Below are 16,873 nucleotides of genomic sequence, written 5' to 3'. Positions count from 1 at the left end.
TTTAACTGATGTTTATCCACTCAGTCAGTGTGCATTTATTAAGCACTTACTATGTGCCAAGTCCCTAGGAATACAAATACACGGAAAAAGGAAGATGACCCGTGCCCATCATCGAGCATTCCCTATGTGTAAGGCACTGCTTTGGGCCTCTGATTTAGATCTTGACAAACCTGAAGTCCCAGTGAACCTAATGCTACTATCTTCCAAGGGAGATTGTTGCAGTGAGTTTCCTTCCCTTCCCCCCAAGAATCTGGACACGGTCGTCTCTAAAATGAAGAAGCAGCCCCATCTCCCCGAGCAGAGGACTCTTTGGATGGAATCTCTCTGCTCTAGAACACCCCACCACAGAAGCAAGAAGGAATCGTGCCATTTCTACTCTGAATGTCCACGGCGACTCTTTAGAGACCTTAGCTTCCAAGTATCAACAGAGCACAACTCCTCTCTTGGGAAGAGATGCTTCCAATCTCCTCTATGCTAGTAAATGGCAAATATACACAGACAGCTAGGCCTCAGTCAGAATTTCTACATCTATTAGCAGGTTGTTAAGACTAGGCAAGGACCGGAAATGGGGTGATGAGGAGTGCCAGGCACTTTAAAATTATTATCTCGTTTGATCTTCACAACACCCTAGCATTATCTCCATTTTACAGACGAAGAAACCAAAGCAAACAGGGTGACTTGCTTGGAGTCTGGAATTGAATTTAGTCAGTTCTTCCTGACTCCAGGCCCAGCACTGTAACCATTGTACCAACTAGGTGCCATATATATAACACACACACACACACATATATAATATACACCACATACACATGGATCTATGGCTGTTTCATTTTGGGTATAGTGGAGGAATGTGTGAATAGTTCATGTAGTATGTTGGGGGAAGGAAGAGTGAAGTAAGTGGGTGTTTATATGCCAGTGTCTATCCCCTCTTTTCTTTTTCAATGATCTTGTACCCTAGGTTCTGTTGTCTCTGCTTCATCAATCCATGTGTCCTGTTATACTGTCCTGAAGAATTCAGGGGTGGAATAAAGGAATGGTGGAGAGGCAGAATGATGCAGATGGTGTAAAGTAGGCATTCTTCACCCAGACTAGGGAACATTTTAAAAACATTTTGAAAACTGTTAAATAATTGGTTTCCTTTATTATAAGTCCTTTGTAATTTTGTAAAATATGATTTTATTGATTTAAAAATATGACTTGAGAAGTCAATAGGCTTTACCAGACTGCCTAGAGGGTCCAGGATGCAAAGAGGTGAAGAACCTCTGGTCTAATGAGTCTTTTCATCTTCAATCAACCAAGTACCTACTATGTGCCAGACGCCTCTCTAGATCTGTGATTGTTCCATTTTCATTTTTTGATTTTTATCTCATGTTCTATCACGGGGCTTGGCACATGGTAAAATGCCTAATAAATGCTTTTCACTCACTCACACATTCATTCATCAATCCATGACATTGTTATGTGTAATTCTTTCCACCAAATAGGTCCCAAACCGTCCAAAATTTCTCATCTGAGAGACCCTTTGCCCCATTATTCTTCACAAATACTCTACAGATGTTCCCCAGATGTCCTCACTTAGACTTTTCAACATTGCATGGATACAAGAGGACACACAGGTTGTCGCTGGTTTTCCCTTGCTCTGACTACAGGACAAGCCCACCTTCTTTTCTGCTCATACCTCTTTCTGATGATATTCTTTTTTTTTTTTTGGAGGCAATTGGGGTTAAGTGACTTGCCAGGGTCACACAGCTAATAAGTGTAAGTGTTTGAGGTCAGGTTTGAACTCTGGTCCTCCTGACTCCAGGCCAGTACTTTATCCACTGCACACCTAGCTGCCCCTGATATTCTTTTTTAAAACCAACCAATCAACATTTATTAAGCACCTACCTATGTGCCAGACACTGTGCTAATCATTTCTTATGGGTGAGGACAGTAAGGAGGCTGGTATTATGGATAGACCATAGTGTGAGGGAGAAGTAGTATGTAAGAAGACCTAGAAAAGGTCCAGGTGGTTGAAGAACTTTAAATGCGAAACAGAATTTATTTAGGATCTTCAGGGTTACTAAGGAGCAGTGGAATTTACTGAATGGTTTTGTCCTGCAAAACAACAAAAACAAAACAAAAACAAACACAAAATACTTGGTGAAAATCCTTAAACATCTCTAACCTGACCAAGTCATTTTCTTTTGCTACCATTGTCTATCTGTTCGATCACCTGTTACCTGGATAACTGCAGTGTCCCTCGACCTGGTCTTCATGATTCAATTCCTTACTCACACTAATCAACTCTCCATTTAGTGCCAAAGTGAACTCCCTAAAGCATAAATCTGACCACAAACTTCAATGACTCGTACCTACTGGACCAAATGTCAAACCCTAGCTCTGCCTATCCTTCTAGTGTCCTTACACCATGCTCCTCTCCCTACGCTCTCAAATGCTGGCCGATTTGCCCTTTCTTACAAATAACATCCCATCTCCTCTCTCCATGGGCTTTGCACTGGCTTCCTCCAAGCTCTCTCCCTCTTTACCCACACCTCTTAGACTCCTTGGCTTTCTAATAACAATAACAATAATTATATATATTTACACGAGCAATGAGGGTTAAGTGAACTTGCCCAGGGTTACACAGCTAGTGTCACGTGTTGAGGCCGGATTTGAACTCAGGTCCTTCTGAATCCAGGGCCAGTGCTTTATCTACTGTGCCACCTAGCTGTCCCTGACTCCTTGGCTTTCTACAAGACATCTCAAATCCCATCTTCGTGTGGGAGACCTCTCCTGACCCCAAATGCTATAGCAGGTTATCTTTGTTTTTTTCTGTATGTAGTGTGCCTGGCATATAAAAAGAATTTAGCATATATTTGTTGATTGATTGAGCAAACCTCCTCCCTTTGCAGTAATATTCCTAGAAAAGCTTTCTACTTCTAATTTCTCATTTTTCCAACACCTCCTAATATGGCTTCCTGCCTCACCAATCAAAGAACACTCCAAGGTCACCAATGACTTCTCAGTGGCTTAGTATGATGACCTTTTGAGATTCCTCCTCTTTCTTGATATTTCTACAAAATCAGAACACCAAGGGATACCCCCATCTCCTAAATATTCTCTTCTCCCTGGATTTCATGGCCTTGCTCTTACTTGGTTCTCCTCCTGCTTATTTAATCACTCATTTTGAGCTCCTTTGCTGGAGCATCAAACATTTTCTGTTCCCTAAAAACTAGTTTCTCTCAAGGTTCTTCGGACTTCTGCTTTTCTCCCTCTACATTTTTTTCTCTTCACAACTTTACTGGCTCCAAGAAGTTGTTTTCACGGTTGTACATATGACTCCAAAACTTACCTATCCAGTCCTACTTTCTTTTCTAAGATCACATCCCACATCCTCAACTGCCAGTTGAACATCTCCAGTAAAATGTCCTACCACATCATTTCCTAACACCCTACCAAAAGATGTCAAACACATCATATCCAAAACAGAACTTATTGTATTAGTTTTCCCCCAAATGACCCATTCTCTACTTTCTTTGAGGATAATTAAATGCTTTCCAGTCATCACGTTTGCAAACTCAGTGTCATCATTATGTCTTGATGTTCCCTCACTCTCTATATCTAGAAATTTACCAAGTTTTGTACATTCTGTATTCATGTGATTGCTCATCTGATACGTCTCCTGACAATTTCATCACCTTAGCTCAGGCTGAGAATGATCATAAAAGCTTCCAAACTAGACTGTGGGCTTTCAGTTCTTTTCTCTCTCTAATCTATCTACCAAAGTTGCTAGGCTACCCAACCGATATCACAAGATTGATCATATTACTAACCTTAAGAGGCTTCACTGGCTCTCATCCATGAAAATACAACTTCCTTTGTTTGCCACCTAAAGCCCTTTATAAGTTGGCTCGAACTTATCTTTTCAGGCTTACCAAATTATTAGGACCACTACCAATCAAACAGATGGCCTTGACATTCTCCAAGCTTGGTACTCCACTTTCTACCTCCATGACTTTGTCCATATTATCCCCCATAGCTGGAATATATTTCCTTCATCTTCTCTACATCTTAACTTCATTCACTATATATTTCATGTACCATTTCCTCTGGGAATCTAGCCCTTGTTTCCCACAATTGTCATATTCTACCCTTCCCTCCTCAAAGTAGCATATAAACCCTAACCTGTTTACATATTTTATCCCTCAAGGAGACTCTATGGATCTGAGGAGAATTTCTTTTGGGAATTATCAAGTATGCACCAATTTATTTTCATATTTTCCTTCTAATAGATTCTAAGATCCTTAAGCATAGTGAATATTTTTCATTCATTGTGGATGTAACCCTAGTTCACTTAGTCATTTGACCAATATTCACTTAGTAAGTGCATACTATGTACCAGGAATTGTATTAAATGCTGGAGATACAAAGAAAGGCAAAAGAAAACCCCTGTTCTCAGGTAGCTCAAGAATCTTATGAGGGAGACATGCAAACATGATGTACAAACATGAAATATACAAGGATGAATCAAAGATAATCTATAGAAGGAAAGCACTAGCATTCAGGGGATCAGGACTTCTTGTAGAAGATAGGAGTTTAGCTAGTACCTGAAAGAAATCTGGGAAGCCAACAGGTGGAGATGAGGATGGAAAGAATTCTAGGCTTGGAGGATGGGCAGTGAAAATTGCCAAGAAATTAGGACCCTGATGTCTTGCTTGAGTACTAGTAAAAAGGCTGAATCACAGCATAAAGGAGTGAGGTAAAAAGAAGTCTGGCAAGTTAGGAGAGGGCCAATTTTTAAAGGCTTTGAATGCCAATTTTATATTTGCCTTCAGGAAGGGATAAGAAGCTCCTGGAGTTTAAGAAATGGAAGGGGAGAAGATAATTAGTTCAGTTTTGGACATGCTGAGTTTAAGACATCTATAGGACATCCAGTTGGAGATGTCCAGTAAGTAGTTAGAGATATGAAAATGAAGGTCAAAGAGAGGTCAGACTTGGATAATAGGTTTAAGAATCACCAGCATAGAGATGACAGCTGATGAGATCATGGGGTGAAACAGAATAGAGGGAGAAGAGAAGACTGGCTAATATGGGGCCTGGAGAGGGTAGAGCATGGGGAGAGAAGGGGGACACCCAGTTAGGAAGTGGGACCCAGATGAAGACACAGAGAAGGAAATTAAGGAGTAGTCAGATAGTGGTAGGAAAACCAAGACAGGCTTCTGTCCCAAAGTACTGCAACTGTCTCCTTCTCATCTTTCCCCTCTTTAATCCAGCCTTCAAATGATAAGTGCTGAAGTAATTTTAGAGCTTGGCACTGACGCTGCCATTTCTCTGCTCAAAAATCTTCAGTAGTTTCCCATGACTTTTCCAGGTTTATTGCATGTTTCCCACCTTCAAGAACTCTATATTCATGTCAAAATGGCCTGTTCCAACTATAGATCTAGAGTCAGAAGAGCTCTCAGAGGTCATCCAGTTCAACCCCTATTGTACAGATGAAGAGACTGAGGCCAGACAAAGTCATGACTTGCCAAAGTTTACAGAGGTGGGGTTGTTGAGTTCAGTTGTGTCTGACTTTTTGTGACCCCATTTAGGGTTTTCTTGGCAGAGATCCTGGACTGGTTTGCCATTTCCATCTCCAACTCATTTACAGATGAGGAAAGTGAAGCAAACAGGTTGAAGTGACTTGCCAAGAGTCACCAAGCTAGTAATTGTCTGAGGCTGAATTTGAACTCAGGTCCTCCCAACTCCAGGACACTCTCTTCATGGTGCCATTTGAGCCTAAGTCCTTTGACTCTGGAGTAAGTGCTCTTTCTACTATACCACTAGCTGTTACCTGAACTCATCATCCTGTCTTCAGTCTCCATGCACCATCACCGAACCTGCCTTGAATGCACTTCAGCATTTCCAGCTTTCAGAATCCTCACTTTCTTTCAGGCCTGAGCACAGGTGCCATCTCCTTCATAAAGTCTTTCCCTCATCCAACCAGTTGTTAATGTTTTCCCTCTATTCAATTCCTTTGTGTCAGACTTAAACGTGTATGACACATTTCCCCATTCAAATGAAAGTTCCAGAAAGGATCAGGGCTGTTGCATTTTTTACTTTGTATCTCCAGTGCCTAGGATAGCGCTATGTGCAGTCGGCACTCAAGAAATATTTGTTAAATATGTTTGCTGAATCTGTTAGATTCCGTTGGACTAGATGTCCTGGTGAGATCCCTTGCAACCCAGAGTCTGTAACTTTGGGTGCATGTGATAAATCAGTGAGATCAGGCATGAATAGAATTAGAAGCTGGCAGATGAGACAGATTTTACAGGGATGTTGGGTTCAGTTTGGGATATGCTACAGTAGAGTTCCCACAGTATAGCCTGTATAAGACATCTACCGAGTAGTTGAAATGATGGAACTTGGGCTAATTGAAGAGATGAAGGTTATATCCAGGGACCCTGGGAGTTATCTGCCTGGAGATTATTACTGAAGCCATTAAGAAAAAATAACATTGGCAAGGGATAGAGCATAGAGAGAAAAGAGGAAAGGACCAAAGATATAATCTGTGTTCTGCTCTGGGAATACAAAGAAAGGCAAAAACCAAATAAAAATCCCTGCTCTCAAGGAGCTCCAAGTCTAATGAGAGGGGGAGATAATATGCTAATGACTATGTACCAAACATGATATATATGCAGTATAAATTGGAGAGAATCAACAGAGGAAAGGCAATAACATTAGGGGGAATTTAGACTTTTTGTAGAAGGTGAGAATTTAGCTGGAATCTGAATGATACTAGGGAAGTCAGGTGATAGAGGTGAGAAGGGGGAGAACTCTAGGCATGAAGGTGGTGGTGGTGGTGGTTGTTTTATCCTTCCTTCTAGAAGAGGACCATGAATGACATCAGGGTCATGTCATAATTTGCAGTGAACTGGATTTAAGTGAGGGAGGGCCGTGTAAAGTCATCAGCTTCTCTCCTCCAGAGTCATCTGGAGGCTTATTGCACATTTCCCAGTGGCAAGATATATTATCAGGATGACTGGATATGGCCCTGAATGTTTTAAGGCAATTGGGGTTAAGTGACTCGCCCAAGGATACACAGATAGGAAGTGTCTGAGGTGAGGTTTGAAGTCAGGTCCTCCCAACTTCAGGGCCAGTGCTCTATGCACTGATTCACCTCGCTGCCCAGGCATGAGTGAGCAATGGCAAGGAGGCCAGGGTCAGAGGGTTATAGAATGAATGGAGAGGAATGTGTGATGCAAATATAGGGCCAACATGGGCACCACCTTTTTGTAAGGATAATGATAAGGTGGAGAGCACCCAGAGGATGGCAAGCAAGAAGGGGCATCGATTTTATCTACGCTCATCATCTGAGGAAATGAAGAGGCTTATCTCAGAGAAGAGAAGACGGATAGAAAGCAGGGAGGAATGTTACCTAGCTTTCTAGAAGTATTTTAAGGACTGGATATATGGAAGAGAGAATAGAGTTATTCTGCTTGGTCTCAGAGAGAAGAATAAGTTATATTGGTTGGAAGTTACAAAGAAGCAAATTTAAGTTTGAGTTAAGGAAAAAATTGCTAACAATGAAAGCTATTTAAAAATGAATCAGGCGGCAGCTAGGTGGCCCAGTGGATAAAGCACTGGCCCTGGATTCGGGAGGACCTGAGTTCAAATAAGACCTCAGACACTTGACACTTACTAGCTGTGTGACCCTGGGCAAGTCACTTAACCCTCACTGCCCTGCCCCTCCCCCAAAAGTGAATCAGGCTGCCTTGAATGAGTGACACCCCTCCACACTCCCCCACTTCCAGCAAAAGTTGGAGCATCACTTGTGGGGTATTATCAAAAGATTCTTCTTCAGATTTAGGTTGAACTTGGTAACGTCATAGGTCCCTTACAACTCTTGAGAGTCTGTGGTTTTGATTCTATGAACATGGGACGATTATAATCTCAGGCTCAGTTTTCTCTTCTGTAATGTGGGGGAAATAAAATGATCTACCTTGAAGAGTTGTTGTGGGAAAAGTATTTTGTAACCCTTAAATTTATACAAAAGAAGACACCATTATTTATATACTTTTCTTGTTGTTCAGGAGTTTCAGTTGTATCTGACTTCATGACCTCATTTGGGTTTCCTTGGCAAACGCACTGGAGTAGTTTGCCATTTCCTTCTCCAGCTCATTTTTCAAATGAAGTAACAGAAGCAAATAGGGTTAAGTGACTTGTCCAGAGTCACACAGCTAATAAGTGTCTGAGACCAGATTTGAAATTGGGTCTTCTTGACTCCAGGCCTGGTACTCCATCCATTGTGCCACCGACCTTCCCCATTTATGTACTAACTCCATTTTTTAAAAATGGGACTACCCATTTACAATTGTGGACTATTCTGTGTTCCATGATCTTTTTGCCCACAAATTCCATACCCATACATATATCATTTTTTGGATTTTCCTCACTCCAGACCAGCTAATCTGCTTGCCATTTCCCACTTCCATTTCAAGGAGGCAAAAGAACACTCCTGTCTCATGGGTGTTTTTGACACTCAACACAAGGGTGTTAAGAACACGGGGTTTCTTAACCATTTTCATATCCTGGGCCCCCTGGCAGTCTGATGAAGCCTATAGACCCCTTCTCAGAATAATGTTTTTAAATCATTTAGGGAAATTCTAAATCTAAGTTAAAGGTTAGTAAAAATAAAGATGGCATTTTTTCCTATCCAAATTCATAGACTCCTTTAAATCTATCTATGAATCTCAGGTTAAGAGCCCCTGTCTTAGCATGTCTCATTTCTTCTGCCTGAAAGGTTTGCTTCCTTCCTCTTCATGTCTCCCCAAGTCTATGACCCTCACTACTTTCCGAATCCACTGAAAACTCACTTCCTCCAGTCAGGACTCCACAACTGAAAGCTCTCTGAATAGATATTTACTTTCCCAGACCTTTCAGTACTTCTGAATATTATTTGTCATGTGTTTATTTCTTGCTCTATGAAATCATTCTTTATATGTCTCTCTACTTGCATGTGAATATTCACTGTGTCCTCAACTAACCCTAATGAGGTACAATGTCCCCTTTGATATCCTTCAGCTACATACACATCGAGTCAATGCTCTGCACACAGCACGTGTTCAATAAATCCTACTAGATGACTAGTAGTGATCTTAAAATGTCTCCTATAGATAACATATATAACATATGTATGTGTGCATGTGTATGTGTGTATATATACATGCATATATACGCATGAATGAAACTTGGAAAAAAGTAAAAAGAAATCTAGATAATCAATAGAGGACAAAGAGAGCCTTCTTATTAAAAAATAAGCAGAAAGGGAAAATAACCTTAACATAGGAGGGGAATTCCAGAATGTAACAGAAAACAACTGAGTAGAAAAAACGTTTTACAAGGACAATTAGAAAGAAAACCAAATTATAATTGGTGTTAAAATTATTGATAGAGGAGAATCCATTACTGGTACTGAGGACCACAGTGATAAATTTATACTACATTCTATGGATCTATCTGTATACACACAGACATAAGATAAACCTAGTTTCCCTCTTTCTAGGCTATGTGCAGCATACTTACTTGATCTTTTATACACATATGTGCATATATCTATACATATATAATATGTATAGACATATTCATATATATAAATATACTTGTGTGTGTGTGTGTGTGTATGCCTATGTATAAAAGATGAAGTAACTATTCTGCATATAGCCCAGAAAGAGAGAGAGCAGGTTTATGTCAGGGAGAAATATTACTAGAAATAAATCCAAATGCCTGGAATATAAACTTTCATGTTGGCTTCCTAGATAATGTTTTGCAAATAGTGAGGCTCTGACCCTTCAGCCTAGCTGGAAAACAAGTCGCCAGTGTTAGTAATAATGACATGAGTCATTCCTGCCACTGGAGGGAGCCAAGTTACATCTACTTTGATGTGACTTTTGCTCAAACAGCTTTCTGGTCTACCTTTAGAACAAATTATTACTCCTACTAAGACTATACATTGTTTTAACATGATCTCACATTGTTGAAGGTGTTTTTCTGCCTCCCCCCGCCCAACTAATGAAAACTCAATGCAGTTTTATACACAACAGAGACAAAAAAGTGATTTCTGAGAGTCAAATCGACAACTCAGAGGAAATTATAAATACAAACATAAAGTAGGGCAGAAGGAAGTTTACAATGAACTCACCCAGTTTTAAAAAATCTAGGCAGAAAACAATGCGTTTAAGAAAATGTATCAAATAACTTAAAAGACATTTCATTTGTTCAAATGGAAACAGAAAACAGGTTTTAGGAGTGAAGTTGACAATGACATTGTCAATTAGGGGTGGGGGGCACTGCAGGGAGGTAGGAAGGAGGGCATGGACCTGTGATCTCATCTGCAAGGATCTCTCCTCTGCCCAAGTAATTGGGGAGCTTGTTCTGCAACTTGTAGTCTTAGAGGGCTGCTGGGAGGGGGGCTCAGGAAGGTTAAATAACATGTTCTAGTTCACATAGTCATTATGTGCAAAGGCTGGACTTGAACCCAGGTCATCCTGCCTACAAGGAAGCCCCTGTATCCTCTACTCCCTGCTACTTACACTTGATAGCACCCTAAAATAGAAAATTTCAGGGGAAATTAAATGTGTTTGAAGACACTGTTCTTTATCATATTAGAAGACATACCGATCCGCTTAATCACTGCCGACACAAGAGGACTAGATCATCTTAAGACATATGAAAAATGAATTTTTCCAAGGTGTGTGGCAGCTATTTTTGGTCTGTTGTTCTATTCTTTTCATGGAGATTACTTCCAACAGGTACAAGTATTACAATAAGTTCACTGGTTCAGAAAAGATAATCATAATAATAGCTAATATTCACAGATCACTTTAAGTTTGCAATGCATTTTGCATATTTATCTCATTTCAGCCTCATAAATGGCACTATAATAATATAGCCCTGCATTTAATAGTATTTATTATTTTTGCATCCTTTTAGATTTTCAAGTGTACAGTTTGGTTAGTAGATACTAAATCATTTTCATGCAAATCATTGTGGGATAGGAAGCCCCTACAACATGGGGAAACGCCACACCAAATTAAAAGGCAATCCATTCTTTTTATGTTTAAAGGCTAGCATGTCATTTTCAAAATTTCCCCTCAACACCCTGAATACCTTTGTTAGGAAACAAAGATGGAAAAAAAAAAAAAGCCTATCAGCTTCAGGCTGTGCAATCCATTTAAAATGTGTTCCTTTGCTGACTAGCATCTGAAGCTTTCACCCTTAGGATGAAGTAGACCTAGGCAAACAAAAACATCATGATTGAAGAATTAACACCTCTTAGAAAGTCTGGTACTGGGGGAGATAGCATTTAGTTTTCCAATGCTGTATGTTACCAATTAATTTTGTGTTTTCATCCTAAACGATTTAAAAGTAAACAAAGAGCTTGGATTCAAGTTAAAAAAAAAACCAGAGATAAAATTCTTTTGTTTATGGAAGGAAAAAACAACAGTGACATTGTGTACATGTATGATAATAGGATTAAAAAATATAGATATCCATCCCAGCATCAGGCAATAAATGTCTAAAGCAAGGAGGAAATGAATTAGAAGTAGGTTCCATTTGTTGATGACTCCAGATGTGGATTATCTTTATTTCTGTTAAAAGGAATACAATTAAAATCTATCATGTATATAATCTGAAAAAAATACATATTTTAAGCCTGTAAAAACCTCTGCCTTTAGCAGATATGGGTAAATAGGTATGTTTCCCTTAAAGCAGAGATGTAGAAGACCTATTGGTAACCCTTGTGGTAACTTCCTACCAAAGGTCTTCCTAGACCAGGGGTTCTTAAAAATATTTTTATGATTGTTTCAATATAATTTGTTTCCTTTGTAATCATGTTATTTTGTTTTATGCGTTTAAAAAACTTTATTCTGATAGGGAATCCATAGGCTTCAATAGATTGCCAAGGATCTACAACACACAAAAAAGGTTGAAGAACTTTTGATCTAGACTTTCTCTTTATGAAACTGTCAGAAAGCCTTTGGTAAGGGATGGTTTTATCTTAGTAGCAAAGATGCATAAAACTGAAAAAAGAAAATCTATCACACTAGAAACATATTGTCTCTAGGACTGATACAAAATATTGATAGATAAAATAACCCCTTTGCTTAAGGAATAAATATTCAAGTATGGTATCACCTAGACTCACATAGAATATAAAAATAAGACATTGAGAAAATATGAAAAAGTGGAAACCACTGTAAATTCCTACGACTAATCTCTAGAATAATCTAAAGTATACAATGAAAAAGGCATGTAAACAAGAAAAATAGACATACAAGAAAAAGGATAGCATAAAACACACAAAACTATGAGTGTTGTGGATGGGCAGTATATAAAACACTGTATAACATCTATATGAGCAAAAATGGTGCAAAGAAAGGCATACACAGCAGTTAACTGCACTTACTTTATTCCTCAGATATTTTGTTCAAATTCTAATGATTATTTCTTAAAATTTCTGCTTTCTTTCCACAGTGTGAGTAGTTGAACATGTACACATTAATGGAGTGAAAGAGTGGGAATAGCAATAGAGTGATGAAGTAAAAGAAAAGTGATGATGTCAAGGGCAAATAAATCAGGGTGCTGCATATAAGCGATAAAAATATTCAATAGTTAATTTAGCCAATCAAAGAGATGGCTATAATGCCTGCATCCTCTGGTCCTTTCTAAATTATGGATTTGTAGAGAGGGAGAGAATTAGAAGATTGGGAGAAGAGAAGATGGCTGGAGGGTAGAAGCCTTCAACACTTCCTATTAATAATGTAAGACCATAAAGACTATGCTTCAACATGAGGCATTTAAATGACAATTTCAACAAGCAACAAACATTGCTGCTATTTAAAATGCACTTTATGTTATTTTTGAAATATTACAGATGATATAGTACATTCAGTTTCCTGAGCATTAGTTCATAATGCATAATTACAGGAGAAAGTTCAAATCTTCAAGTAAACTTTCTGCATGGCCTATGCCTTTATTCTAATAAACATTCAAATAGACAGGTCAACTCTTTGGACTGGTCGATTAAATGCCATTTTTATAAAGTTGAACATTGCTTTATCAGTCTATGTTCAATCAATTAGAAATCTGTAATAATTAGTACTCTTCCTGAGTACTGCTTGGGGACGATCCTAAAAAATTTAACGTTATATGATTTGTTCAGTTAGAAAGGTCTACATTGTGTGCAAGCAACCATACTCACATAATCAAAATGATGCATCTATTATTTCAAAAGAAAGGAAGAATAATTTTAACACATTGTGGTACTATGTATCTAAATATTTAACCAAAGCTTCATTTTCCCTACTATTCCCTAAAATGTATAGAAGAATATAATAAATTCAGTTTCTTTCAAGCTGAGATTAATGGGTTGACACAGTGAAATAATGACTTGTCTACTTCAGTTGCTATAGCAATAAGCATTTGATAAATGATCAAAGTAAATAAAAATGAAATCTATATTTCTTGAATTCCAAATTTTTCTCTCTCAAGCCAATAAATACACAGAACAAAACAAAATATGTGTATTTTGATATGGTGGCATAAAGAGAACATTTCGTGAGTAGCACAGAATAAATCAGAAAGCCTTATTGTGTGAAATAAATCTAGTCATTCAGGATAGATAATGTGCTATTAATAAAAAAAATGAAAAGACAAAAACTTTAAGTTACAATCTGTGAATCCTACAAAGTGACAAAATATTACTGAAGTATAGAGAAAAAAAACTTTAAGATGCAAATACCCTTTGCAAGAGCAATGATCATCTTGTTTATCTATTTCCTTTCGTTAACATAAGGTCCTAAGCCCTCTACTGAATTGAAATGTCTAACCCATTTATCACCCTTTCAATTACTTGGACAGAAGAACCCTCTGCTCACCCATATAAGAGGATCATATATCAAAATCATTGTGGTGATCAAAAACGTGAACTACTTCCAATCTCTGCATCAACCTTGGCAAGAAGTTGTTCAAAGTAATATTCATTTTCCACAATTAATATTAAATTTATTCATAAGTGACAGCATCATCTTCCTAACAACACACACACAAATTTCTCCTGAGTCAACTACACAATTTCACAGTTATCTGACTAGCCAGATGATTTTCAAACAAATAAAGTTTTGTTCTGCATGACTGAGATAGCCCTGACTGCCCAAACCATCTATTTAACACAGACATAGCGCAAGTACCCAGACTGGCCAGAGTAACAGTTTGCCAGCCCTCCTCCTTTGCGGAGATAGAAACTTTATCAGGGGGCCTGAGGTTCAGCCTCCACATACCAAAGGCCCAGCCTGGGCCTGGCCTCCCGAATCACCCCGTTGGGCCAGGCCAGGTCTGTGCCAGCCTGGACAGTTAGGGAATCGCTCCCCAGAACCCGGAAGGTTGTGTCTGTCCGTGGTGCTGAAAGACGCGAAGCCCTCCCTCCTCGGGCTTCCCCGTCGCCGCCCCTCGCGCTAGCGGGGTGGGCGATTCTTTTTGGTGGCGGGGAAGCACGTTTGAAATAGGTGGGTGGGCGGCACGCCGTAAACTCTTTGCTAGACAAAGGATAAGTTTATGCACAGGGAGCTGAGACTAAACGGTCCTTCTGACCATTTCCACCTTCAGGCCGAGCAGAGCGCGCCGGCCTGCCGCAGTCGGCCCGGAGCCCCCGGCCCAAGCCCTCCTCGGGCGGAGCAGGAAGCCGAGGCTCCCGGACCAAAAGGCCAAGTGACTTGCCCAAGGTCACACAGTTCGGAACGGTTTCCCGCCCGAGGAGGGACCGCAGAAGGCCGGGGTGGGCGGGGGGAGGCCGAGGGGCAGGGGACTGCCTCGGCCGGGGCACCCCCGAGCTCCGACGGGGTGAGCTCGGGTTTTCTTTTGTTCTGCGAGGGGGCGAGTGTGAGAGTGTGAGTGTGTGAGTGAGTGTGCATGAGTGTGCGTGTGTGTGTGTGTGTGTGAGTGTGTGTCCGCGTGCCCAGCTGGGGGGGGGGGGCTCGGAGCTCTGGCCCGGGAAAGCTACAAAAGACCTCCAAGGGGAGGGGGAGAGAGGCGCACCCCCCCTTCCGGGTTCAAAGGTAGCCCCTCTTCTGCCCCCCCCCCACGGCTCCCCCAGCCCGCTGACCCCGAGACCTTAGCACCCCGGCCCCTGCGCCGTGGGTCGGTGTGGGCACCTGACAGCCCCGCGGGGCGGCCCCTCGCCGCGGTCACTTAGCCCCCTCCTCCTCTGCGCCCCCCGCCCCACATGTGCCTCCCACCGGAGCCCCTCCCCGACCCCCCCGGCCCCCGCGGCGCTCCCTCGGGTGCCCCTCCTCTCAGCCCGTCGCTGTGCCCCGCGCCCCCCCCCCGGCCCCCGCCCCCGCCTCCGGACCCACCGTCGCGCTCGCACAGCTGGATGGCCTCCAGGCTCAGGTTCTTGATCACGTCCTCGCACGGGCTGGCCGGGCTGCCCAGGGCAGGGTCGAGGCGCGGCGGCACGTCCATGGTCCGGCTCCGGCTCCCCTCTCTTCCTCTCGGTCTCGCTCTGTCCGTGTCTCTCCCGCCCGCCCTCCCCGGCTCCGCGGCGCTCCTCTCGGCTCTCCCCCAGCGCCGGGGCCCGACGCGGCTCCGGCGGCTCCGGCGGCTCTGGTCGTGTGAGCGTCTGACACCGACTGAGGCGGAGGAGCCGGGCCGGGAGCGGGCGCGCGTGCGCGGAGAGCGGGAGGGGGCGCGAGGGCGCGAGGCGGCGGGAGGGGGCCGGCGGGAGGAGGGCGCGAGGGCGCGCGCGCCCGAGGGGTGGGGGTGGGGAGGGAACGACCAGGCCGGCCAGGCGCCGGCGGGAGGGCGCGGGGGCACACGGGCGCTCCTGAGCTCACGCACGCGCCCGCCTGCTCCAGTCCCCCTGTGCTTGTGCCAACGGCCGCGGGAGCCGCGTCGGGCTCCCCGGCGCCGGCTCAGGAGCCCGCGAGGCGAGGCGGGGCGGGGCGGGGTGGGGCGGGGGAGGGCGAAAACGGCCGTCCGCGCGCACAGCCCGGGGTGGGCGGCGGAGGAGGAGCGAGGGCGCCCCCCCCAGCTCCTCCCCCTTCCCCGCTGCGGCGACGAATGAGCGCCCCCTACGGGCCAGGCTGGGCGCTGGGCGCTGGGCGCTGCGCTGTACCGACCGCGCGACAGCCCCTGCCCTCAGCGGGCTGACATTCCGCCCCCCCCAAATGTCTGTCTACCTGTCTGTCCGTCCGTCCGTCTGTCCGTCCGTCTCTATCTGGCCCCGTTTGTCTACCTCTCTGGGTCTATGTATGTCAGCCTGCCTTTCTGCACGCATGACCTGTCTGCCCGTATCTTTGTGCAGGGTCTGTATGTGACATCTACCTACCCGCCTCTGTGTCTGAGCCACTCTCCGTCCCTCTGTCTGTCCCTCTCTCCTTCTCTCCTTCCCCCTCCCCTCCCTTCCCTCCCTCCCTCCCCCTCCCTCCCTCTCTCCCTCCCTCCTTACCTCCCTTCCTCTCTCTCCCTCCCCCCTCTCTCCCCCCTCTCCCTCTCTCCCTCCCTCCCTCTCTCCCCTCTCTCCCCCCTCTCCCTCTCTCCCTCCCCCCTCTCTCCCCCCCTCTCCCTCTCTCCCTCCCTCCCTCTCTCCCCTCTCTCCCCTCTCTCCCTCCCTCCCTCCTTCCCTTCCTCTCTCTCTCCCCCCTCTCTCCTCCCTCTCTCTCCCCTATCTCTCTTCCCGCCCCCCTCTCTTTCCCCTCTCAGTGCGGAGTTGAACTAAGTGGCCTCTGCCGTCCCTTTCAGCTCTAGCTCCATAATCCCACGATCCTAATAATTTACCCGCACGCGGCATCCAGAGGCGGCTGGGTGGCTGGACTTGAAGTGCGGATGATAGGGGTTCAAATCGGGATTTAGC

At 43.4% G+C, this 16,873-nt stretch overlaps 1 protein-coding gene across 1 annotated transcript in view; it reads right to left on the bottom strand.

The window, feature by feature from the left end:
- Positions 1 to 15,612, bottom strand: part of PHYHIPL (phytanoyl-CoA 2-hydroxylase interacting protein like) — a 65,984-nt gene extending 50,372 nt beyond the window's left edge. Inside the window, 1 exon segment of the mRNA XM_043983737.1 lies at positions 15,375 to 15,612. Within this exon segment, the coding sequence (XP_043839672.1) occupies positions 15,375 to 15,483 (109 nt within the window). The 5' untranslated portion in view covers positions 15,484 to 15,612.
- Positions 15,613 to 16,873: the final 1,261 nt, after the last annotated feature.

The sequence above is a fragment of the Dromiciops gliroides genome, chromosome 2 (genome assembly GCF_019393635.1).
Source record: "Dromiciops gliroides isolate mDroGli1 chromosome 2, mDroGli1.pri, whole genome shotgun sequence".
Lineage (NCBI taxonomy): Eukaryota > Metazoa > Chordata > Mammalia > Microbiotheria > Microbiotheriidae > Dromiciops > Dromiciops gliroides.
This window is presented reverse-complemented; position numbering and strand designations above follow the sequence as displayed.